Source organism: Bos mutus, chromosome 22 (assembly GCF_027580195.1).
Source record: "Bos mutus isolate GX-2022 chromosome 22, NWIPB_WYAK_1.1, whole genome shotgun sequence".
NCBI classification, from domain to species: domain Eukaryota; kingdom Metazoa; phylum Chordata; class Mammalia; order Artiodactyla; family Bovidae; genus Bos; species Bos mutus.
This window is the reverse complement of record NC_091638.1, coordinates 46,420,925-46,447,418: the sequence shown is the minus strand read 5'-3', so window position 1 is coordinate 46,447,418 and position 26,494 is coordinate 46,420,925. Positions and strand designations below refer to the sequence as shown.

Here is a 26,494-nt window from a genome sequence, read left to right as displayed (position 1 = left end):
GTCTATAGGAACTAGACATCAGTTGTTCACTGTGTGATTAACTTAATCTCTGTAACATGGAGCCTTGAATACTTAAAAGAAAATAAACACTTTTGGGGCATTTCAAATTTGGCTGTTTATGTGCTTAACTTTTCAATACAGGTGCACCTTTCCCTTCATTTTATGTTGTCTTTACACAAATTTGGAGTTTCTCAAAGACAGTGTCTTGAAGGTCTTGAAGGTACTCTGTGTCTTGCCTGGCATCATATTAGTTAATATAGGCTTGAAAATTCAGAGCAGGCATAAGCATTTTTCTCAAAACCATAGTTAAAGAAAAACACATCTCTAATCCTGTTTGGAACAGCAATTGATGGAGTCAGAGCTCTACAGTATGGCAAAACGATCCCTGTTTAATAGCCAGACCATGTGTTTTGTTTCCTGTTAGGAATAGCTTCACTTGCCTTCTTGAACAAACACAGCAGGGTTTGAGATCTGTTGTTCTATGCCTGCTGTGATATTCTGTGCTGCTTAACTTGTATGAGGACTCAGGAGTGCATAAATTAGCTTCTTAAATGGAGGTCGATTTTTGGTTTTTCTTTCAGGATGGGACTGTTTTATTAATCTCTCCCCCTAAGTATAAATGGGATCCTGAATCCATTTGCATTTTCTTTATATCCTTGTTTATATTATATTTAGGAGGAATAAATGGAAGCAATCATTTATCTAAAGACTTCTTTCCTTTCTTCCTTTCTTTCTTCTTGTTCTTCAGGTGTAAACTCATGCGAGTAGAATTTGGCCAGCTCTTATCTCAGTGTAATCAGATTTCAGCAATTGTGGAGCATCATTTATCATTCCTTGTCTCATTTAACTTCTGCACTTTGAAATGTTGACTTGTTGAAAATAGAAAATTGAAAGTTTGCAAAGCTGCTGTTTTCAGAGAACTGTAGGTCTAGTGATTTTAGTGTTTCATTACAGTTATATAAGCGGCTAAATGGATGCAAATGAAGTGCAAAATGGAGAGGTGATAGCTATTTACGTTTGGGTCTGGTTTATGACTCATTTGCTTTTACCTTGACTGGCTTTCTGTGTAGCTATTATATTTTGTTTTGATGATTCTGTTTTCTCCCTCATCATTTACTCTTATAAGAACACATGCAGGCATCTTTTATATGCATTATCGAGCTGGGGCTGTTAAAACTGACTAAACCCAAGAGTCGGAAAAACGGTAGCAGTACAATGAGCTATGACTTAAACTAGTAGATTTATTTTGTGGATAAGGCAAGGGAAGGAGAAACGGGAGCAAGCTCAATCACTTCAGCTCCCCCCGTGGTCAGAGTGATGGAGTCTGTGGAGACCTCAGTTACAACATATTGTTCCACCACAATGATGATCACAGAACTGAGCATTTTCTTCTTTGTGGTAGTTCTGTACGAGTGTATCTATGGCATTCCAGAGAAGCTGCCCTGTTGCTATGACAGGAGGTAAACTTTGCAAGGTTCACAGCCACGTGAGTCTTTTCCAGGGCACGAATACTGGAGTGGGTTGCTATTTCCTCCTCCAGGGGCTCTTACCCACCCAGGGATCAAACACAAGTCTCCTGTGTCTCCTGCTTTGAAGGTGGATTCTTTAACTGAGCCACCTGGGAAGCCTTATGTGAATCATGGCCAGTCCCTTTCCCATTGGCCCTGTTAAACTGTGTGTTTCAGACCATAAAGAAATGAATGCAAAACCCTCAGATTAAAAGTGCATGGCTTCCTGATGGCGGGATGACCCTCAGAAGAGTGCACTGGGGCTCTGGCTGAAGCCCCATATGGGCTAAGGGGGGACCAGAGAGCTCTATTTTGGGAGCAGGATGCTATTTGCATTTCTTATTTAGAGGAAATGATTTGTTAAATTTAAACAACTTTATAATATATCTTTTTTGTGTATCTGGGAAAAAGTGTTCAAGTTGTACCCATTTTCAGATATATTTGAACTTTTATAGCATTTATGTACTGTTTTATAATAAGGAAGAGAACAAAGTGACAACAGAGAAGTACATGAGCAGCACTTTCCAGGGCCCACCTGTGATGAGTGCTTAATTCAGTGAAATACTGCTGCTAATGCTAGTCCATGCCTTGTTCAATAGAGACATATTCGATACAAATAAAGCAGAAATGGTTTTAAAACACTGGTATACTTTGTGTTAAAAAAAGACTAGATATTATAAAGTAGAAAACCTGAGAATTGATTTTAAAATCCCATACGTGTATCAGCGCTTTCTAGTCCCAGACTTACTTTTTAGTGTCTTAGAAATTTAAAGTCTTCTTTCAAAAAATCCTCCTTTAGTTAAGATGTGAATGTCTTCTATCATTTATTTAAATCAAGCACAACTATAAAATATGATTCTCTTGAGGTGTTGAAACAATGCAAACTCTACTCACAACATTGCTAAAATGAAACTGCCTTTTCTTTTGAAAGTCAAAAAACATCTGAATAAAAATAGTGGGATTTTAAAGCTTATTTTAAATTGTTCCTACATCCCCCCCAAAGAAATTTATATACCTTTCTTTCCATACAGAAAGGAAGGCAGAGGATTGAGAAAATTTATTTTACAAAGCCCAGTGAATGGCAATATTGTGCCATTAATGTCAGCATAATCCATATTAATCTTAGAGAGGATATTCCTGGACACTGGATATTCTGATTTCCTTGCTTCTAGATGCAATTCTGTAGGTCATTCTTACTGATCCTCAATTGATATTGAACTCAAAATTGGACTGACATTTTGAGGTTACCCCTGTATTTATTGATAGACTTAGAACACCAGTGTCTATCACTATATACGAGATGTATTTCCTGAAACATCAGTAAATAAATCTACACTTTATTGATCAAGACCCTGGAAAAGTGTATCATTTAAAGGACAGCTGTATGGAGTAGCTTAATGAAGTAAAGAATTAAGCAAACTAGAATGTGTGAACTTGAGCCAGAACACTTTTTTTTTTTCTGATTGTGTTACTATGTTTCCATTATCTCAGAGAGGCTAGGAAGAGAGAGAGAACACTCAATGAACAGCATTTCAACACAGGACTAAGCAAAATCAATATAATTCAGTGATTGATTTGAAAGCTAAATAAATCTATGTCAACATATAAATCCAAGTCAAATCTATATTAAATCAGTGGCGAATCACCATGAGTGATTTTAATCTGACACTATAGTTCTTCACTTTAGGGGATTTCCTGAGTGGCAGGTGTAGTAGGTCATTCTCATGACTTACTCTAGAGAAAACCTATACTTGCACTGTGTATTCACAGGCATAGCCTTTATCTTCATCACTTTTTTGGCATAATTTTTTGATAGAAACAATTCTAATTTGCACCAACAAAATTTGTCTACTTTTATTGTTTCTGCATATTAAAGTTGGAAAACTGGTTTGCCTTTTCAGTTTTTTGTATTAAAATCACGTATCTGTTGATCTGATCATAGTTCAGCCCCCTGATCCTTTTTCCTGTCACATTAGTCCCAGGTCACACCCCCAATTAATGGGTATATATCCAATACAGCCCAGTTCCGTGAGAACTGGAGGGATGGCTCTGTACAAGCTTCCACACATCTCGTGCCAAAGGATTCAACTGAAATGACCCTCTGGGGTAAACTGGAGCAATTGTGCAATCATGTACAGCAAAACTACTGAGAAGTCCAAAAGCAGAAAGTTAGATGTTTATCCCTTCAAATTAGCTGGAAGGATTTTGGAAAACCCATCCTAGTTTCATGAGGTAGAAAAATGTCAGGCAAAGGACTAATGCCATGGTATGGACTTTCTTTTTCCAGAAATGACTAATGGAACTGAACCACTCGCTGAATCATGAGCCCTGTGTGCTTGGATTGGACCCATCCTTGTTTGCCCAGGGCTGGGACACATTAGATGATTTGGCTGGGTGCTTCTGAAGCATCTCTCCTTTCGTTCCTGACCTCCTTCCTCTCTAACAATTTCCTTCCCATTGTGCATCATTCCCTACCTTCTTTAATATTTGCAGTGCCAACTACCACCACCTTGAACTACTTTCTAAAGCATGTTATCTAAGTCATGGGATAAAGGAGAAATTTTTTTTTTTAATTTTGTATATGTAATTTGAATGCAGAGATAGATGACGTTCAAGTTTGGGAGAGCAGTGGATGGATTTCAGAGAAGCTTAAGGACTTCTCTCCCTAACCTAGCATGGTTGTTATGAGATCAGTTGCACTTATTGGATGTGTCAGGCACTGTATTAGGTGCTTTACATCCATAATTCTATTTAATCCTCCCCCAAACTCTTGGAGTTACTCCTTTTAGAGATGAGTTGCTTGGTTGCCTCTTTTACCACAGTCCAAGATCCTTAAGGCAAAACATATCATTTGTCTTTGTACCCTGAAAACAGGAGGCTGAGGGTAGAATGATTTGCTCAGGGACTGTAGTTTCAGGTAGGCCAAGGCACAAATCTGCACCCTCCTGCCTTTTGTGACCTAGAGCAAGGTACCTTCCCCTTTATCTTTAATTGACTCAACTGTAAGATGGCTTGTAGACACTTCACCAGGGTTAAATTTAGTGCTATACAGATGTTAAATGTTTAAAGCAGGGTTCAGTAATAGCAAGACAAGTTTGGAAGTAAAACATCACTGGGTGAATAGGTGGATGGATAGATGGAAGGATGAATAAATACAAAATGACTCAACAATTTTGAGTTATTTGTTCAGAGATAATTCAGGCCTATTTGCTTCTGTAGCTCATTTCTCCTCTCTGTGTTTCTTTCCAAGGAAATCATAGGCTTCAGCTAAACTATTTTTTAAAAGTCCTTTCCCCTTACCTCACTACAAACAAAGCTAGTGGAGGTGATGGAATTCCAGTTGAGCTATTCCAAATCCTGAAAGATGATGCTGTGAAAGTGCTGCACTCAATATGCCAGCAAATTTGGAAAGTTCAGCAGTGGCCACAGGACTGGAAAAGGTCAGTTTTCATTCCAATCCCAAAGAAAGGCAATGCCAAAGAATGCTCAAACTACTGCACAATTGCACTCATCTCACACGCTAGTAAAGTAATGCTCAAAATTCTCCAAGCCAGGCTTCAGCAACATGTGAACTGTGAACTTCCTGATGTTCAAGCTGGTTTTAGAAAAGGCAGAGGAACCAGAGATCAAATTGCCAACATCCGCTGGATCATAGAAAAAGCAAGAGAGTTCCAGAAAAACATCTATTTCTGCTTTATTGACTATGCCAAAGCCTTTGACTGTGTGGATCACAATAAACTGTGGAAAATCCTGAAAGAGATGGGAATACCAGACCACCTGACCTGCCTCTTGAGAAACCTGTATGCAGGTCAGGAAGCAACAGTTAGAACTGGACATGGAACAACAGACTGGTTCCAAATAGGAAGAGGAGTTCGTCAAGGCTGTATATTGTCACCCTGCTTATTTAACTTCTATGCAGAGTACATCATGAGAAATGCTGGGCTGGAAGAAACACAAGCTGGAATCAAGACTGCCGGGAGAAATATCAATCACCTCAGATATGCAGATGACACCACCCTTATGGCAGAAAGGGAAGAAGAACTAAAGAGCCTCTTGATGAAAGTGAAAGAGGAGAGTGAAAAAGTTGGCTTAAAGCTCAACATTCAGAAAACGAAGATCATGGCATCTGGTCCCATCACTTCATGGGAAATAGATGGGGAAACAGTAGAAACAGTGTCAGACTTTATTTTTGGGGGCTCCAAAATCACTGCAGATGGTGATTTCCGCCATGAAATTAAAAGACGTTTACTCCTTGGAAGGAAAGTTATGACCAACCTAGATAGCATATTCAAAAGCAGAGACATTACTTTGCCAACAAAGGTCCATCTAGTCAAGGCTATGGTTTTTCCAGTGGTCATGTATGGATGTGAGAGTTGGACTGTGAAGAAAGCTGAGTGCTGAAGAATTGATGCTTTTGGACTGTGGTGTTGGAGAAGACTCTTGAGAGTCCCTTGGACTGCAAGGAGATCCAACCAGTCCATTCTGAAGGAGATCAGCCCTGGGATTTCTTTGGAAGGAATGATGCTAAAGCTGAAACTCCAGTACTTTGGCCACCTCATGCGAAGAGTTAATTCATTGGAAAAGACCCTGATGCTGGGAGGGATTAGGGGCAGGAGGAGAAGGGGACGACAGAGGATGAGATGGTTGGATGGCATCCCTGACTTGATGGACGTGAGTCTGAGTGAACTCCGGGCGTTGGTGATGGACAGAGAGGCCTGGCGTGCTGCGATTCATGGGGTCGCAAAGAGTTGGACACAACTGAGCGACTGATCTGATCTGATCTGATCTGATCCCCTTACCTCTGTGCTGTCATAAAACTTTTGCCCCTATCAGCAGCAACAGCATACAGGTACCAGCCTCCCAGACCCTCATTACAGTCTGAGTTTGACTTCATTATCGCAGGCAAGATACCCTAAGAGAAGATGGCAAGAGCAAGTAGAGGATGCACAATATAAAATGGATAACGCTAGCCCAGAGTCGTGTTCAGATTCCAGTACCAATTCTCAGTGACTCATTCTCCTCTCTGAGCTTCATTTATAAAATAAATAAAAGGTCAGGATTAGAATAAATTCATTCAAGGATCATTTGCTGAGAGATTCTTACATACCAGGCTCCCTGTGCCTTTCTGTGGATAAAGAGAGGAACCATTCCCAGCCTCTGCCCTTAGAGTTCACAGGCTCCACAGAAACCCCAGCTTTGCTTCCAGCCCTGGAGTTCAATGACTTTGCTGTATTAACCGTTAGCACGAATTTGGTCTTAGATTATATCTTAGGTTGCTTTTATGATTATTTTTGTGGTGAAGTTTGAAGACTTTCTTTTCTCTCCTTGCTATTCTCTGAAACTCTGCATTCAGTTGAGTAAGAAAGCCTACTAAGTGAACAGTGCAAAGAAATAAAGGGAAACAAAAGAATGGAAGAGACTGGAGATCTCTTCAAGAAAACTGGAGATATGAAGGGAACATTTCATGCAAAGATGGTCACAATAAAGGACAGAAATGGTAAGGACCTGACAGAAGCAGAAGAGATTAAGAAGAGCTGGCAATAATACATAGAAGAACTATATGAAAAAGGTAGGTCATAATGACCTAGATAACCATGATGGTGTGATCATTCACTTAGAGCCAGACATCCTGAAGTGCGAAGTCAAGTGAACCTTAGGAACCATTACTACAAACAAAGCTACTGGAAGTGATGGAAATCCAGCTCTACTTTTTCAGATCCTAAAAGATGATGCTGTTAAAGTGCTGCACTCAGTATGTCAGCAAATTTGGAAAACTCAGCAGTAGCCATACTGTAAAAGGTCAGTTTTCATTCCAATCCCAAAGAAGGGCAGTACCAAAAAATGTACAAACTGCCATACAGTTGTGCTCACTTCACATGCTAGGAAGGTAATGCTCAAAATCCTTCAAGCTAAGCTTCAACAGGATGTGAACTGAGAACATCCAGATGTACAAGCTGGATTTAGAAAAGGCAGAGGAACCAGAGGCCAAATTGCCAACATCTGTTGGATCCGAGAGAAAGCAAGGGAATTTCAGAAAAACATCTACTTCATTGACTACGTGAAAAACTTTGATTGTATGAATCACAACAAACTGAAAACTTGTTAAAGAGATGGGAATACCCAATCAACATACCTGTCCCCTGAGAAACCTGTATGCAGGTCAAGAAGCAATAGTTAGAACTATACATGGAACAATGGACTGGTTTAAAATTGGAAAAAGAGTACATCAAGGTTGTCTATTGTCAACCTGCTTATTTACCTTATATGCATCATGTGAAATGCTGGACTGGGTGAATCACAAGCTGGAATCAAGATTGCTGGGAAAAATAACAACAGTCTCAAATATGCAGATGATACCAGCCTAATGGCAGAAATCCAGCATCCACTAGATCATTAAAAAAGCAAGAGAGTTCCAGAAAAACATCTATTTCTGCTTTATTGACTATGCCAAAGCCTTTGACTGTGTGGATCACAATAAACTGTGGAAAATCCTGAAAGAGATGGGAATACCAGACCACCTGACCTGCCTCTTGAGAAACCTGTATGCAGGTCAGGAAGCAACAGTTAGAACTGGACATGGAACAACAGACTGGTTCCAAATAGGAAAAGGAGTATGTCAAGGCTGTATATTGTCACCCTGCTTATTTAACTTCTATGCAGAGTACATCATGAGAAACGCTGGGCTGGAAGAAGCACAAGCTAGAATCAAGATTACCGGGAGAAATATCAATAACCTCAGATATGCAGATGACACCACCCTTATGGCAGAAAGTGAAGAGGAGCTAAAGAGCCTCTTGAGGAAGGTAAAAGAGAAGAGTGAAAAAGTTGGCTTAAAGCTCAACATTCAGAAAACGAAGATCATGGCATCTGGTCCCATCACTTCATGGGAAATAGATGGGGAAACAGTGGAAACAGTGTCAGACTTTATTTTGGGGGGCTCCAAAATCACTGCAGATGGTGATTTCAGCCATGAAATTAAAAGACGCTTACTCCTTGGAAGGAAAGTTATGACCAACCTAGATGGCATATTCAAAAGCAGAGACATTACTTTGCCAACAAAGGTCCATCTAGTCAAGGCTATGGTTTTTCCAGTGGTCATGTATGGATGTGAGAGTTGGACTGTGAAGAAAGCTGAGTGCTGAAGAATTGATGCTTTTGAACTGTGGTATTGGAGAAGACTCTTGAGAGTCCCTTGGACTGCAAGGAGATCCAACCAGTCCATTCTAAAGGAGATCAGTCTTGGGTGTTCATTGGAAGGACTGATGTTGAAGCTGAAACTCCAATACTTTGGCCACCTGATGCGAAGAGCTGACTCATTTGAAAAGACCCTGATGCTGGGAAAGATTGAGGGCAGGAGGAGAAGGGGAAGACAGAGGATGAGATAGTTGGATGGAATCACCAACTTGATGGACATGGGTTTGTGTGGACTCCAGGAGTTAGTGATGGACAGGGAGGCCTGGCTTGCTGCGGTTCATGGGGTCACAAAGAGTCAGACATGACTGAGCGACTGAACTGAACTGAACTGAATGGCAGAAAGCAAAGAGGAACTAAAGAGCCTTTTGATGAGAGTGAAAGAGGAGAGTGAAAAAACTGTCTTAAAATTCAACATTCAAAAACTTAAGATCCTGGCATCCATTCCCATCACTTCATGGCAAATAGTTGGAGAGAAAGTGGAAGCAGTGTCAGATTTTATTTTCTTGGGCTCTAAAATCACTGTGGACTGTGACTGCAGCCATGAAATTAAAAGATGCTTGCTCCTTGGAAGGAACGCTATGACAAACCTAGACAGCATTTTAAAAAGCAGAGACATCACTTTGCCAATGAAGGTCTGTATAGTCAAAGCTATGGTTTTTCCAGTAGTTATGTACTGATGTGAGAGTTGGACCATAAAGAAGGCTGAGTGCCGAAGAATCGATGCTTTCAAATTGTGCCAGAGAAGACTCTTGAAAGTCCTAACCAGTTAATTAACTGGTTAGGAGATCTAACCAGTTAATCCTAAATCAGAAATATTCATTGGAAGGAGTGATGCTGAAACTGAATCTCCCATAATTTGGTCACTTGATACAAAGAGCTGACTCACTGGAAAAGACCCTGATGGTGGGAAAGATTGAGAGCAGGAGAAGAAGGAGGTGACAGAGGACAAGATGGTTGTATGGCATAACCAACTCAATGGCAATAAGCTTGAGCAAACTCTGGGAGATAGTGAAGGACAGGGAGGTCTTGTGTGCTGCAGTCCATGGGGTCGCAAAGAGTTGGACACGACTAAGCGACTGAACAACAAGTGAAGTTTGAGAACATATGTTTCCCATTTCCACTTTGTTAGGGAAGGTTTTATGGAGGAAGCAGCATTTCAGGGGGTCTTTAAACAGGGGAAAGAGTTTGTCCCAGGGCCTTGAAGCCCTGACTGTTGGCTGTGTTTTCAGGCATTAGGGAGACGTCTAAGCCATGTTTGTAAAAATACAAATCTTTGGCCACAGTTGGGGGGTGGGGAAGGGCGGTGGTGTTCAGTTATGTGGCATAGCTGATCATGAATATTAGCCAAAATCCAATGCCCCTAATAATTCCTGTTTCCTTATTTTGAGGATTCCTGAAATAAGCCTGTTGTATACTGTAAAGCAGTGCCCTAAGATAGCTTTCAGATATGTTACTCTGTAATATTCTCTTGTGCATGAGTTTGCTTATATATATGTCCCTGGTCAAAGACTGCATCCTTCCTGTCTAGATGTTTACCCATAAAATGTAGTCCCTGCTTAATGACTTAGATCTTTGAAACACTGGGGCGGGGTTGGGTGGGGGGAGAAAGAGCAAAAAAATTTTCCTGAGTAGAGATAACTTTATTAGAAAAAAGTTATTTTGAGATTCTCATTCAGATGTTCTAACAGTATCTAGCATTATCATTCACAAAGTTGTCCTCAGGTTGTTAAAAAGAGAAAAAGAGAACAAACAAATTCAACATTTTAGTTCATACAAGATGCAGTTAAAGTTCAAAGAGGGAAATCTGTTTACTTTTATATTTAGGCAACTTAAAATACAGTGAATCCCATAGAAATTCAGAATCTCCAGATCTCAGATGAAGGTAATAATGATTCTGTAAAAAGAGGAAAAGTCTTGGCTTAAAAGCATTGTGTCATTTATGTAGCATTTCAAGGATTGAGTTATGACAATTAAGACAATCAAATGCAAAGCAAGGTGGAAATATTACTTAGAAGGTTTGCTGCTTCTTTATTATTTTTCACTGCTACTTTCTTAATGCCTTAAGTTATTTAGGGTTCAGGCATTTTACAAGAATATTGAAAAAATGCCAGTACAAAATGGGAGTCTAGACAGTGGTTGGTGTTCTTAATTTGTCTAGATTTTAAAAGGAAAACAAATCATCTGAGTAGTATTATAAAAGACAATTCATATTGCTTACACTGAAAGAATCAACTCAATTAAAAATAACAATCCTTGCTTTTTCTAAATAGCTTGTTATAAAAAATATCCAAAATACTGATAATCAAATATGTTTAACCTAGACTATAAAAAGTTATTCTGATAGCATTTCCATATCAGAGTATTACCATGGTTTGTATAAAGGACTATTTTGATCTTTATGGAAAAAGGGATTTAAGTAGGATTATTATTATTTATTTGTTTTACTTAGTTTAAGACATTAATATTCATTTCAAGCATATTCTACTCAATGGTTTTATTTATAAAATGTTTTCTGTAAGTGAGAATTTATGGAATGTTCTTTTTATTAAAATTTTCAATCATACAGAAAAGAGAGAGATTCTTTAGAAAGCACTTAAAGATACACACACAGAGTAGTGATTTAAGAATCTTTTGGTTTTATTGCTGAAGCAAGCTATACTTGCTTTCCCTTCTCATTTCAAAATGACTTCTTAGATTATTGAGTAAATTAATTTTTAACTGTGCCTGTGTATGTAAATCCTCTTGTTTAAAATCAGCCAGTGTTGAAACAGCCAGCAAATTTCATGATCATCACTAATAGCTGTGGCAGTCTAAAATTCACAACCAGAGTCAGATAATGTTAATATTAGCCAAGCAGACAGTGTGGATTGATACTGAGATTCCTTTTCAGGCTTAAAAATACACCAATAGGATTTAGTTTCTGTGTTTCAGTGGCTTTTCACGTATGTTCTACCTCTGACGAGGGCCTATATGTTTCTCCTAAGAAAAGGTCCTTCTGTGTATACCCAGTACAGAAATTTAAGACAGATCACTGAGTATGGTTCTTACCAGGTTCTTACCCTGCTACTTCTATTCACATTGACGATAAGGGATGTTGTGATGGTAGAAAGAGAGGGACATTCTGGGGAGGGAAATAAGCAGAGCACCTTTTTGGTCTGGGAAAGGTGGAAAGGTCCAGGGATCTTCTCTGTGTGTGCGGTGGGGGCAGAGGGGTGGGTGGGAGGGACTCTATATATCTCCATACTCTACACATGTCCTCTTTACTAGATCTATGTTTCCATGACCTTCTCCTTAGTGCTATCTCACCAACTAATTTGTACAGAGTGTTATTCTGTTAACTTTCTACTCTCCAGCTTTCTGTTCACCATGGGGTGTGGAAACTGGAGAACATGGATGACATCTGCCATCTTTAAATATGTGTTTGAGAAAGTGGGTGGGAAAGAACCCTCCCTTTTCCTGCATACTCCCATCATGTTCTCAGATCATGAACACTATTTTTTTTTTTAAGAATCAGTGGTTCTCCTTTCAAAATGTTTCATCTGATATTTAAAGATGTACACAGCTGCATATTTCCCCCAAAGGTTATTGGCAGAAGTAATAGTTGATATCAGTTTGATGGGAAACTAAGTGACACTGGTTACAATTTAAATGCGTTTTTATTGGTAAGGCCTGTAAATGGTTTATTGCCCAGGACCTTGTGCCTGCAATTCACCCTGAGTGCCTCTAGATGGTGGCAGTGTCTTTTTCTGGAGTGCAAGTTCATGTCATGCTAGGTGTTGGAAGGAAGACAAGAGATGCAGCTGTGTACTCACAAATTATATACACACATATATAAAGTATTTCTGTATTATGTTATACATTTGTATGATGTATTTTATTAACAGTCAATATGCTGATCAACTTTAATAAGAAAGTAAAACGTATAAACATAGGAGAAAGGATAGAAGAAATATGATATTTGTGGAGAGAAGGCCTTTGTTCTTGGCTTAGGGCCATTCTCCTCCCAAACTGAGTTCCCCACTTGTGCACAACCTTCTCTCTTGGCCCAAACCTCCAGGGCTGAGCAGATGGCAGGAGGCTCTGCTGAAAACCACCTGGCAACCCTCAAATGAGCTGCCGAGCCTGACGCCCTTGACTCACTCAGATGCCTTCTCAGAGCCAGGAGTCCCGCTTACCTCCTTTCTCTGGGGCTTGGCACTCATCACCAGGGCCCTCCAGCTACAGGATGAACAGAGAATTCTGCCACTGGCCCTAGCAAGCATCCTCTGAATGGAGACGTGAAAGAAGGCAACATAGCAGATGTCCTTGAAAAGTCACAAGTCCAGTGCATGTCCTTTTGGGCAAAGAGAAAAAACTGCCTCAATTTATCCCAATAGAAGAAAGCATGGATGGAGTTGATCTTAGGGTTGAAGGCTTTTAGGACTGGTAGCTTCCCATCCTATCCCCCTTCCTCCCTCCCTCCCTCTCCTTCTGCTTTTCCCTCATTACACACACACATACACATACACACACACACGCTCATCTCTCCTCATCTTTCTGGGTTGACTTTATTTTCTCAATTGCTTCTCTGTGAAGAGGGGATATGGCTATCAGGCTTACATTCCTAAAACCACACACAAAGCAGTGTAGAGAGTTTTTCTTATTCACTCCAGATGGAAAAAAGGAAAAGTCCCCAAATAGCCTACTTTGAGTCCATGTGTCTAATTAATAAAGCAATCAGTGTGACCTGGGCAGAGAGAGTTGAGTGAGTGTGTGTGTGTGTGTGTGTGCATGTGAAGGGCTGTGGTTGGCACAGCCTGAGTTGGATGCCCAGCCACATGTGCAGGGTGGGAGAAGTTAACTGTCAATAAAACACTGTGTATGGAAAGGCTGAAGAATATTTCCCTAAAGGACGGGGTTGGTATTTGCAAACAGAAGAAAAAAAGAAGTGCTAGGCAATTTTTTCAAAAGGTCTACCCTGCATTGTTCCATTTGCAAATATTCTTAAGTAAAGTAATTGATGAAATTGCTGTGCAGCAGATAACTTGTTGCTAGTGTTGTTAACCTGGTTTTCAGAAAGCTTCTGAATTGGTCCAAGAAGGCCGGAAGAGTATTTTTATTTTTGTTCGGGCTGGTCATGAAGAAGACAGCCTTCTGCTCATGTAATGGGAGCCAGTGTGCCTGGCCCAGCCAGCTCTCCCCTTTCTGCCCCATTCTTTCCTGTCCCTGCTGGTGGACTTGTGGTTCCTCAGGGCTAAGACCTGTGTCTTATCCCTGGTTGTCTTCCCAGCACGTGGCATGAAACTTGGCACATAGCTGATGCTCAGGGAATGTTTATCAAGGGAATCGATGAATAATAATGACTAGACCTGCAGCAGAATCGGTAGACCACAAACCCGCTGCTGTTATCCTATCTGGGCCGCACCCTACAGCCGTTAGTGGGAAACTAATCAGGCCTTAGGAGGAGAAGCCTGGCATCACTGCATGTACCTCGCACATGAATCTAAATGCATATTCATATGAGCCCACATGCATGATTAACTTGGGAAGCTGACAGGAAGCAGTCAATCTGTTGAGCAAGTTTGTGTTTTATAAACCAGATGTTCGGTATTATTATTCATCATTTCCTTTGATACCAGAATGGTCTCCATTATGTAGCATAGGAAATGAAGGATATGGAATAATATACACTTTTTATACAGCTGAATACCACAACCAAGCATTTCAGAGGCCTGTTCAAAGCCTGGGCAAGTGTAATTGAATGGCAGTTCATTTTGGGATTCACACTTGGACTTCAGTTAATGGGATTTTGCCCAGATGGACCATTGCGACCCCCCTCTCCCATTCCTAACCTTGGAAAATGAATGTTGACTTTATGTCTGCATTTTTCTTGGAAGACGTGTCTATGAATCATAGGCAGTGTTCTTGCCTCAGTGGCCTTTACAGGTTAGGGAGCCACAGAAAAGCAGGGACCCTCTAGTGTGGTGTGGGGACAGAGGGTGTCTGGCTGTGGTTGGCTGCGTAACTCTTGATGGGTGGTCTTGAGAAAAAAACCTTTTGCCACAAGCTGCTTTTTCCTGTGGCAGGAGTACAGAATGCCTCTCAATCGAAAGGTGCTTACTGTGCATATTAACTTTCAATTTGATGTTCCTTCTCCACGAAATGTTTAAGGTTCGCAGAACCCAGACCCACTGGAGAGTAGGAAAGGTGGAACTGGTGGGTGCAGAAGAGCATCTTCACGCTGTGCAAGTGTTATTTCCGGAGTGCTGCCAGCCCTCATAGCCATACTGATGAGTTGGTGTATGATCGGAAGGACTACAGGTTAGGGTTCTGGCCAAACCAATGCACATCTGAGCCAGAACGGTCCCTGAAAGAGGAGCATGTGAGCTCATAGCAGTGGCTAGACTGAGCCCACTGCATCTCCTTTGTTTACCTGTGGCTGTTTAAAAATGAATGGTTTCTGTGCAAATGCAGTATTATGGTTTTTTTTTTTTTAATTTAAGTAATGGTACATTAATTATATTTGGAATTAGCCCCTGAATGAAGTTGATACTATATCCTGGCTTAATATTTAGAAGTTAGTTTCCCCTGATCTTGTATTTGGGCCAGGACAATTACCAGTGACTTATAACTGATTTTTACTGTTTGCAGGAAAAAGTTTCATTTCTCATTATTGTCAGTGGCTATGTTTTTACTTCATCCATGGTACATATTGGCATTGCTTGAAATTTTGATTTGAGCTCCAGAGTGGAAGTTACCCAGGGTTATGGATCAGTTCAAATCAGTTTTCTGTGTAGCATTAAGGTTTACTCAAGGAGTCAGAATGTGGGAAGGTTTCTGATTCTGGGGGAATTATTCATCGTGGCTTGGTTCTGCCTTTGAAAATGGCATTGCATGCCCCCCTTGTTGGCCATAGTATACTTTAAGTATATTTAGCAAGGTATTGGAACCATGGTTCCAGAAACTGTTATATACTGGTTGCCTTGGTTCCTGCAACAGTGATTGTCAGCATTATCTCATAGTTAATATTATTTGGTTATTAATATTATATATAGTTTGTTTATTTATACTAGTACCAAAATTAGGCCGCCGCAAATAATAGATTACATGATTAAATGTGTATTACTCCTGATTCTCCAGAGAAAGAAAACCATAAGCGATGTGTGTGTATGTTTTTCCCTTAAATGTAAGATAAGTACACACACAAGGAGAGAGGGGAGGGAGAGATTTTAAGCAACTGCCACCTACATACGCGCTGGGGACTGACACATCTGAACACTGTAGGGCAGGTCGGCAGGCTGGAAATTCCAGCAGAATGGGGTTTTACAGTGTTGGGTCTCAAGACAGTCTGGAAGAAGAGTTCCTTCTTCCTTGGGAAAAATTCCTTCCGTTTTCCTTGGGAAAACTGTTTTTGTCTTAAGTCCTTGACTGATTGACTAAAACACACACAGATTATGGAGAGTAATCTGCTTTATCAAAGTCTACTGAGTTTTTATTGAAATATAGTTGACCTATAATATTATCTTAGTTTCAGATGTACTACATAGTGATTTGACATTTGCAAACATTATGAAATGATCATCACTATGTCTAGTAACCATCTGTCCCTGTACAAAATTATTATATTACTGACCACATTCCTTATGTTGTGTATTACATCCCCATGGCTTACTTGTTTTATCGCTGGAGGTTTGTATCTCTTAAACCCCTTCACCTATTTTATTCCCACCCTCCACCCCTCCCCTCCAGCAGTCATCTGTCTGTTCATCTGTGAATTTGTTTTTATTTTAGCTTGTTTGTTTTGTGTTTTAGATTCCGAGGATAAGTAAGACGTCTGACTTAGGTTTCTTTTAAATTACTGCCTCTGTGCTGGGAATTGAAAAGTGTGAGATTTTGCGAGTGCTCTTTAAGAGCAGAATCTCCATGTCCTATAACTCCATGCCTCCTCTAAAGATAAGTCCTGCTGATTTTCAAAGCCACATGTTCAGGGGTCTTGACTTCCCAGTGTAGGGTCCCTGGGCTGAGGAGCCTGGAGCTCAGACCACTTGCTCCTTGGGGAGTGCCTCGACAGTTATGGTGTTCCTCCATTTGTAAATGCTGGCGTGGATGTGTGGGTCTCGACTTTATCACGACTCCGCCCCTCCTATGCATCACACTGTGGTTCCTTCTTTATGTCTTCAGTTGTAGAAAATCTTTTCTGCTAGTCTTCAGGTTGTTCTCATAGATAATTGCCCTGTAAGTAGTTGTAATTTTGGTTTGTCCTCGGGAGGAGGTGATTTCAGAGTCTTCCTACTCCATCATTTTGGCCATCTCTAAAGTCAACTACTTTAAGTGTTAATTACATTTAAAAAATACATTTACAGCATCTACGCTGTTGTTTGAGCTAATGACCATTGCCTAATCAGGTTGCTACATAAAATTTACTGTCACATCATGAATTTCCAGTCCTTGAGGGATCATGAGATTCTTGCATTGTTTTGCTTGTCATGGAGGAATAGGCCCATCTTGACATACAGGTAAAACGGATAAAAACATGGTTTTCTCTGTCTCTGTTAAGGGTTTTCCCAACTCATATAAGTTTCTCTTCAACTGTCATCATTATTGATGGTGGAAAGGATTTCCTTTTAACAGTGCTTCTTGAATTTTAATATGCATACTAATTATTAGAATAAAGATTCAGATTCAGAGAATCTGGAGAAGGTTTGAAATTATGCATTTTTAGGGCACTCAGATTGGAGAAGGCAATGGCACCCCACTCCAATACTCTTCCTGGAAAATCCCATGGACAGAGGAGCCTGGTAGGCTGCAGTCCATGGGGTCGCTAAGAGTTGGACACGACTGAGCGAATTCACTTTGACTTTTCACTTTCATGCATTGGAGAAGAAAATGGCAACCCACTCCAGTATTCTTGCCTGGAGAATCCCAGGGATGGGGGAGCCTGGTGGGCTGCCGTCTATGGGGTCGCACAGAGTCGGACACGACTGAAGCGACTTAGCAGCAGCAGCAGCAGGGCACTCAGATGCTGAAGATGCTGCCGCTTCTTCATACTACATCACAAGAAATGCTGTCCTATTGCTCAAATAACCTATTGGAAGAAGACTGGTAAAATATTGACCAAATTTAATGACCTGTTCTCAGGAGGCCTGCCAGTCCATGGGGACCTCAGTCCATAGGACCCTCTAGATTTCAGGATCGTCTGCTTATAATAGTCTTTTCAAAAAAGACTGAGGGAACAACACCTTCTTTTCTGTGAAATTAAAAGTGACGCAAAAGTGCCCAAACATCAGAAAACACTCCAGCCTGAAGATAGTGGATTCTCATTCACAGGTTGCTTTATTTGAAGCTTGAATAGACTATGAAACCAGGAAGTAAACCTCTCCTACTGATTGGCCAATTTTGGCCAATTTTGGTCCCTGTCGTCAGTGCCACATGCCTTAATCTTCCTGGAGACTCTGCTACTTGCTAGCCATGTGATCTTGAAGGCAGGGAAAGGAAACTAACATCCTTTGAGCACTTGCATATGCCAAGTACTTTGATGGACAGTTTCACATTTTATCTTCATGGCAACAATGCTGAGGAATAGTTGGTGCTATTTTATATGAGAACATGAAGGGTTAGATAAAGATTCAAAGCTGAGAACTAGAACCAGGTTTGTCTTGGACCAAAGCCTACTGTTATCTAAGAGTCAGTTTCCCCATTTGCTCACAGAGCAAGGTAGGGGTTTATACCTTTCTCCTGACACTGTTGTGAAAGACAGATATGATGGTGGGTCTCCGTGCACTTGTATGCAGTTCAATGAGTTACAGAAGTATACTATGGGCCAAATTCAAGGGTTGTTCTTCCAGGAGGAATGTTCAGCTTCAGTTACCAGTGATTCAGGGATGAAATGGATAAGTTATTTTTTCATTTTGTTTGTTTTCCATCTGGGACTGGCATGCAGATATATGTAGAGATTCAAAAGGGCCATGACTCAGCTACCTTGGGGAGAATAAATGCTTCCAGATTCCATTGTTTGCAGCAGGGGCAACTCATAAAACCCCTTATGCTCATGCTTTCTGATCCTCAATTTCCGCATTAAGGAGAAGCATTAATATTGCACATATTGAACATAAAGTCTGTAAAGTAAAACGATAAAATCAATCTGTAGTAATAAAATAAAATGAATCACTAGGATCCAAACAGGGCTTTATTTGAACTCAAATGGCTGAATGCAGTAAACAGATCAGCTGGAGTGACTGATGGTAGCTATCATTGTTTCCCCCACCCGTGAGAAGAAGCTAGGATCCTCATCAGCACATCCAGGTAGAGGAATATTGTCCTCCCACCTAAGCTATAAAGACTTGAGTGGACACTGGTCCATTTCCAACAGCCCCTGGTCAGGAAGGGATGAGACAGTGAAAAGGTATGGCCCCTGGCACTGTTTCTTCCAGACTATTCTCAGGTAACCGGCTTTTCTTTCTCCATCCAGCTTGCTGATGATCAGGGCCCCGTCCTGATGACCACGGTCGCCATGCCTGTGTTTAGTAAGCAGAATGAGACTGTGAGTACAGTGACTGGATTTCCTTCTTGATGCTAAGGGGGTCGTTAACTCAGACCCTCTCTGACTCAAGTTCTGGTGACCTTTATTTACTTATTTAATTTAAGGATGGAGGATGTATAATTTTTCCTCACTTTTAATCCTGCTGTTAGAATCATGAAATCAAGAATAGATGAGAGGAATTTAAGCAGGCATCTTTTTACAGTATGCACCACTTTTCCAAAACTGAAGTGTTTAAATGACCAGAGGAAGGAAATCTCCAGAAAGAATCCTTGATTGTGATGGGATGATCTCACTCTCATTTATAGGTCCCAACCTTGAATTAGATCCCCAGGGCTGTGACAGTGAAGTGTTACAGATGGGATGGCTTACAATAGACGTGTATTTTAACAATTCTAGGGGCCAGAAGTCTAAAATTAAGAAGTCAATTGTAGGGGAGACTCCTTCCTTGCCCACTCCAGTCTCCACCTCTGTCTTCACACGGCCCTCTTCTCTGCTTTTCTCTGTATCCTTTCCTCTTATAAAGACACAAATTGTTGGATACAGGCCCCATCCTGCATCCAGGATGATTTCACTTTGAGATCCTTGATTAAGTACATCTACAAAGACCCTATTTCCAAATAGGAACATGGCCTGAGGTTCTGGGGGCAGTTGCATTGGGGTGAAACAGCAGGCAGGATAGTAGCAATGTGTATCTTATTCTAGAAGGCCCTTTCTGACATCAGAAAGTATAGCACATCACGTTGACCTTGGGACCTGGAACCCTAGAGGCCTATTCCTTTACCCCATTCCTTGGTTCCAACTGTTTGGAAAAATGTTAGGGTTTTTGCATCTTTCTCTGGCTATTTAGTCTCTTTCTCCTGGGCGCCAGATGGCAGTATAAATTGAGAACATAGTTAACATGCTAAGTGTTTCCTGTAAAAAGTTTCTGTAAGAGAAGCTGATTAATGATTGAAACTCCTTGGCCTCTTCAGATTCTTAATTCTCAGGAGAGAAAAGGAAATGGTTCTTAGGGTGTGTGTTGAGGGTTATAATAGGCAATGTTTGGCCTGAGAAGCTCCCATTCTGTCCTAGGAATGTTTTGGGTGGGGAATAGAAGTTACCTCTTGCAAATCTGGATTAAGCTTCAATTTCTCTCAGTTTGAAGAAGGCTCCAGACAGTGCCTATGGTGTGTGACTTTTCAGGACATTATATTTATTCTGCCAAATTAACATTCTGTTGTTTTTATTGTTTAATGTTTCTTTTCAATAGAGATCAAAAGGCATTCTTCTCGGTGTGGTCGGCACAGATGTCCCAGTGAAAGAACTTCTGAAGACTATCCCCAAATATAAGGTAATGCATCGCTTAATTAAGAGTCGAGAGCCAGATGCATGAGATAATCTCGCAGCCTGCCATAGTGACAAGAAAAGCTTGAAGGAAACTCACTCTTTCTAGCGGATTCTGTGTTGTTTTGTTTCGGTAGAATAATAACAGTCCAGGAAGATCTGATTAGGTCTACATGCACCCACCCAGGTTTGTATGGGCCTGTGAAAGTCTACACAAGTCTGCAGGACGACTATACAGGTCTTACACCTCTGATGATTTTCTAAGCCAGTCTTGACTTACCCCAATCTGAGGACCCCCTAAAATCTGTTGCTTCTTAACAGAAACCCAATGAGGCACAAATAAAAGTGGTCCCTGCTTCTACTGAATAAATATTCCCTTTATCCTGAAAGGTAATGGGGTACAAATTAATATTCCTTTCCTAGTGCTACATTAAACGTATGGCAGTAAGAGAAGTGTAAGTTTGTTTTGAATTCTGGGGACAGTTGAGAGGGTGCAGTAGGAAAGCTTAAATACAGGGTCTACATGCCACCTGAAATCATTTCACTGTATGGTGTTTTTCCTAAGAAAGCAAAATATGTCATGCGAAGATTGGATAGAGAGCTGAGGAGTGAGATCCATAGGGGACTGTTCGGACTCAAGGTGTGAACCCCTGCCTTCTCAGGCTCCCCTTAGCTGTGGACATCAGCACATCACCACTTTCCAGAAGCCCATGCTGCACCTCTACCTCTTGGCCCAGGCTTCTCAGAGAACCCATAAGGTCAGGTTCTTCCCAGTGCTTCCTAGATGGGCCTTAGAACCTGATCCACTCCTAGAAGAGGAAACTTCTTAGGTGTGTCTGTTCCCATGTGCTGATTCCATTTAGGTGATCAAATTAGAAAGCTACCTTCATAATCAAAGGAAATCAACTCTAAGCTAAAATCAGGTATCCAGGCTACAAAAGGTGGCCTCATTAACAAAATAAATTTTCTGATTGGGTTTACTGAGATGACAAAGGTCTTTCTTCCTGCTATCACCCTGGAGCTCTGACAGCCGGGTTCTTTCACCAAAAGGGCTTTTCCATTTGGAGTTCAGTTTCCAGAGTGTAATACGACATCTGGTTGACCCAAACTCACAAAAGCACATGTTGAAAACTGTTTAGCTCCCTAGAGGTGGAAAGTCAGGGGGTTAGGGAGCTATTTGAGGCCCATAAAGATAGTGGACTTTACTCTTATTGAAATCCTTAGACTTAGAGGCCCAGAATTGCTGGCTCACTGTTTAAGAAAGAGCATCCAACCTTTACCACTCTTAAGCCTCTAGCATCAACTAAGATGTAGAAGCCCAGATACAGGGCCACTATTTAATATATGCCCAGTAAATCCAGAAAGGATGAACATATAGGTGTGTGTGTGCTTGGTCACTCTGTTGTGTCTAACTCTGCAACCCCATGGACTGTATAGCTCACCAGGCTTCTCTGTCCATGGGATTCTTCAGGCAAGAATACTGGAGTGGGTTGCTATTTCCTCCTCCAGGGGATCTTCCTGACCCTGGGATGCATGTCTCCTGCACTGGCAGGTGGATTCTTTACCACTGAGCCACCTTGGGAGCCCAGAACATATAGGAAATGGTAACAATTACCCTGTGAATTTGTTTTTCAAAGCTTCTTCTACTAGGCAATGTACTAAGATCTTTATAGCATTATCTCACTTAATGCAGTAGACACTGCTATCCTTGGCTAAAGAAACAAGAGACTCAGAAAATTTAAATATCTTGCCAAGTCTCAAACTAGCAGTGCATGCTTTTAGCTATTACCAACCTAGACAGCATATTAAAAAGTAGAGACATTACTTTGTAAACATAGGTCCATCCGGTCAAGGCTGTGTTTTTCCAGTAGTCATATATGGATGTGAGAGTTGGACCATAAAGAAAGCTGAGTGCTGCAGAATTGATGCTTTTGAACTGTGGTGTTGGAGAAGACTCTTGAGAGTCCCTTGGACTGCAAGGAGATCCAACCAGTCCATCCTAAAGGAAATCAGTCCTGAATATTCATTGGGAGGACTGATGCTGAAGCTGAAACCCCAATACTTTAGCCACCTGATGTGAAGAACTGACCCATTGGAAAAGACCCTGATGCTGGAAAAGATTGAAGGTGGGAGAAGGGGACGACAGAGGATGAGATGGTTGGATGGCATCACTGACTTGATGGACATGAGTCTGAGCAAGCTCTGGGAGTTGGTGATGGGGGAAGCCTGGCATGCTGCAGTCCATGGGCTTGCAAAGAGTTGGACACAACTGAGTGAACTGAACTGAAGCCTAGAGCCATAAGAAACAATAAAGGACAATAATAGTAATAGTTAAAATATATTAAAAAAATTAGTAGCTAAAATAATACAATAAGACATTCACTGAACTTTTCACTGTGTGTTTAGTATGGTAAAAGTGCTTTATATTCACTGTTCCCACTGAATCCTCGTTACACTCCCACGAAACAAGTACCACTTGGTCCCATTTTTAGATGAAGATATGTGAAATAACTCTTATTATTTCTCGTTATAACTCAGCAAGTAAATGATGAAGGAAACAAAGTGTAATAAGGGGATAAGAAGAAGATCAGCTACAGAAAATTGGCTGCTTTCCCCAAAGGGTCTGGGAACCAGAGACCCAGGTGGCATACCTTAACCTAAGTTGCCCTTCCTCTGGTCCCCACCAGAGCTGTGGGAAGAGGTGTCCATGGCAGCTGGAGTGAACCGTGGGTGAATGGGGCTCTCTCATCTAGGAGAGGAGAGCTCCAGGGATCAGAGTGCAGATCACACCTTTTTCTCTTGATTAACACCTTGTAAAGATGAGTCAGCTCTTGGCTCATGTGGTTTTCCCAGAAGATATTGATAGAATTCTTTCTTTTCCATTAGCTTCACAGATTTTCCCACAAGCAATCAGACTTCCTGTAATTTTTATTAAGAATTCCAGACACCCCAGCAATAATTTCCAGACACCACAGCCTCTGTTAATGTAAAGAGCCATTTTATAATTGGGTTCACTTCATTAGTCCCGATTCTCTGCACTTGGAAGGGAAGCACCTCCTTCCCCAGGCTTTTGCACCACAAGGCCTCTGGCCACCAGGAGAGCGTGCTTCAGGATGGGGGCCCCTTTGGCAGCCCCAAGTGCCGGGAGGCCTTGTGTCCCATCTGCTCTCTGACTGCGGCACGGGACTGCATGTCAGAATGGACAGAATGGCTAGTTGTATTTCAGATGAAACAAAAATTAGAGATTTCATCTGTATATTGATTTGAGGCCCTAAGCAAATGTTGGACATTGCCATCTACAAGTTTTAGGTTTTTTGAGAGACTCATCCACAGAATGGGGAATGTGTTTTGAGATTTGCTAAGTTTCTCTTCTTCCATCTACATTAGGTTATATCCATTTGCAGTCAACGAACCAACAAAACATTCTGATGTTATTTTCTCACTGTTCTCCTGGGAAGGATTTTAACCAGATAGTTTCTGAATGTCAAGAAGACTTTCTCAGGTACAGGCTTGAGGAGGACTGACTATGTACCACCCATAGCAAATCAGCTTCTCCTTTTCAGCTTACGTTCGATATTTACTCTAGCTCAAATTTTAAAGATGAATGAGGTAATATTTGGGTAAAGTGATGACTATCTTAAATACGTGCAGACCTTAACTGGAGCACCTGCCATGTGCTAGACATTATGCTAGAGGCTGGAACAGTCAAAAGATGAATGAAAGGCTTCCTTTCCCACAGAGAGCCCATTCTGATGGGGGAGTGTCTAGAATAAGGCAGATGAAGGAAAGACATCCAGCTAGGGTTGAGAAGCGGGCAGAAAAGGAAGTGTGGCATTTTCATGCATTAAGGTGAAGGTAGTAATGGAAAAATTCTCAGAGTTTTATGGAGACATGATATGGAAAGGAGGGCGCAACAGGAGAGACATGTTTATAGGAGAAGATCATGAGGCTGAGCTCATAGCTGGGGAGAAGTGGGAAGGAGTAGTGCTCTGGACAGCTTGCATTCATTGAGTAAAGGTCTCAGTGGGAGAAAAAAGCTGCAGGGGGTTTATTGTTGCTGTCATGAGCTCTTGAGAGGCAATGAGTGGAGGAAGGAAATGCTGGGTAAGTAGGTAGGGGCCAGACCCCAGGGAGACCTGATGGATAGACCCGTAGATTCTGTCTCACACATGAAAGTGAAAGAGAGCTTCCCTGATGGCTTAGCTCAGTTGGTAAAGAATCTGCCTGCAATGCAGGAGACCCCAGTTTGACTCCTGGATCAGGAAGATCCACTAGAGAAAGGACAGGCTACCCACTCCAGTTTTCTTGGGGCTTTGCTTGTGGCTCAGCTGTTAAAGAATCCACCTGCAATGCAGGAGACCTGGGTTCACTCCCTGAGTTGGGAAGATCACTTGGAGAAGGGAAAGGCTACCCACTCCAGTATTACGGCCTGGAGAATTCCATGGACTGTGTAGTCCATGGGGTCACAAAGAGTCAGAGATGACTGAGAGACTTTCACTTTAACTTTCTACACATAAAAGAGGTCTTTAGTGGGTTTTACAAAGGGGAACAACAGAGTCAGAGTTACCTTTGACTTTGATTAATCTGAAGGATAACTTTGTTGGGGCCAAGCTTTGAGGCAGAAAGAACAGGTAGGACCATGGTGGAAATCTGCTATATTAAATCTACATGGATGGTAAGGTGGGGAAGCAGAGATGAATCTAAATGATTTCTGGAGAAAAACTTAGTGATTACTTAGGTCAACAAGTTGGGGATGAAAGAGAGAAAGGGATCTAGGGATGGTTCTTTAGTTTCTAACTTGAGAGTTGGGTGGGTGGTTGGTGGTGCCACCAACTGAGAGAGAAGTGCAGGGAGAGCAGCACTAAGGGAAGGGGCCCACGTTGGACTGGGCGAGTCTGGGCACCTGTGTGATGCCCAGGTAGAGACACACACTTGAACCCTGGGGTCTACCACTGAGGCGAGAGGCCAAAGCTGGAGCACAGATCTGGAGGTCAACAGCATCCAGGTGGTTGATGAATCATGCTGGAGGAGAAGGAGCTAAAGCAGACAAGGAGCACTGGGGACAGAAGCTTACTGCTTCCAGGGTGAGTAGAGGACGAGGATCCTATGAAAGGGAGGGAATCCAGGAGTGTGGGGCCTGGAAACTGAGGGATTAGAGTGTCAAGGAAGAGGGGGCAGTAGGCTAAGACAACCAGGAAAAGAGGGTACATTCTATATGGTTTGGCAACTGTAGAGAAAGGAGTTCTGGTGGCATTTTGGTGGGCGAGGGGGCATGACAGAGGCAGGTTCTGGGAGAGTGAAATGTGAGTGAGCAACAAGGAAGCAAGACGGCAGCTAAACAATGAGTGGAGGACATTGGGTGGGAAGGTCACCTCAGTCTCTGGATCACAGGAAAGAAGCAGAGAGTTCAGGATACTTTTGTAGGATCTGCACTCAATTCAGCTTCTGTTACTTCCCTTCTTCCTCCTTTCCTGCTTCCTCCTTTCTTGACCCCTCTTCCCTTCATCCTAGCCATCCCTCTATAACTGCATGGTATGACCTTGGCTGTCACAGAACTTATATTCTGGCAGGGAGATAGGCTTTAAATAATCAAAGGCCTTGACTGATATCTTGACTATTTATAGTCAACCTCACAAATAATTGATTATCACTTAGATGAGTGCTACACAAGAAAAGTAGAGAGCTTGGAGGGGGCATATGCATGGAGTTTTACTTTCTTTTGAGTATTGCTTCCTACAGGCAAACCAAGAAGTGAAGGAATGTACATTAGAAGCCACTGAATATATTAGTTGACTATAAAATATCATTTGTTTGGTCTCATCGTGAGTTTGAATTTCCAACCAAAGACCACTTTTGCCTTTAATGGAAAAAGTCAAACTCTCTGAGTCCGTTTTGACTCCTCAGTCTGTATTAAACAGGGACATAATAAAGGTAATTAATGCAGTGCTGA

At 41.5% G+C, this 26,494-nt stretch overlaps 1 protein-coding gene across 1 annotated transcript in view; it reads left to right on the top strand.

Moving 5' to 3' along the window:
• CACNA2D3 (calcium voltage-gated channel auxiliary subunit alpha2delta 3) overlaps nucleotides 1–26,494 on the top strand; it is a 901,045-nt gene that overhangs the window by 667,904 nt on the left and 206,647 nt on the right. Inside the window, exons 15-16 of the mRNA XM_070359574.1 lie at nucleotides 19,150–19,221; nucleotides 20,471–20,551. Of these exons, the coding sequence (XP_070215675.1) occupies nucleotides 19,150–19,221; nucleotides 20,471–20,551 (153 nt within the window). The remainder of the gene's footprint in view (nucleotides 1–19,149; nucleotides 19,222–20,470; nucleotides 20,552–26,494) is intronic.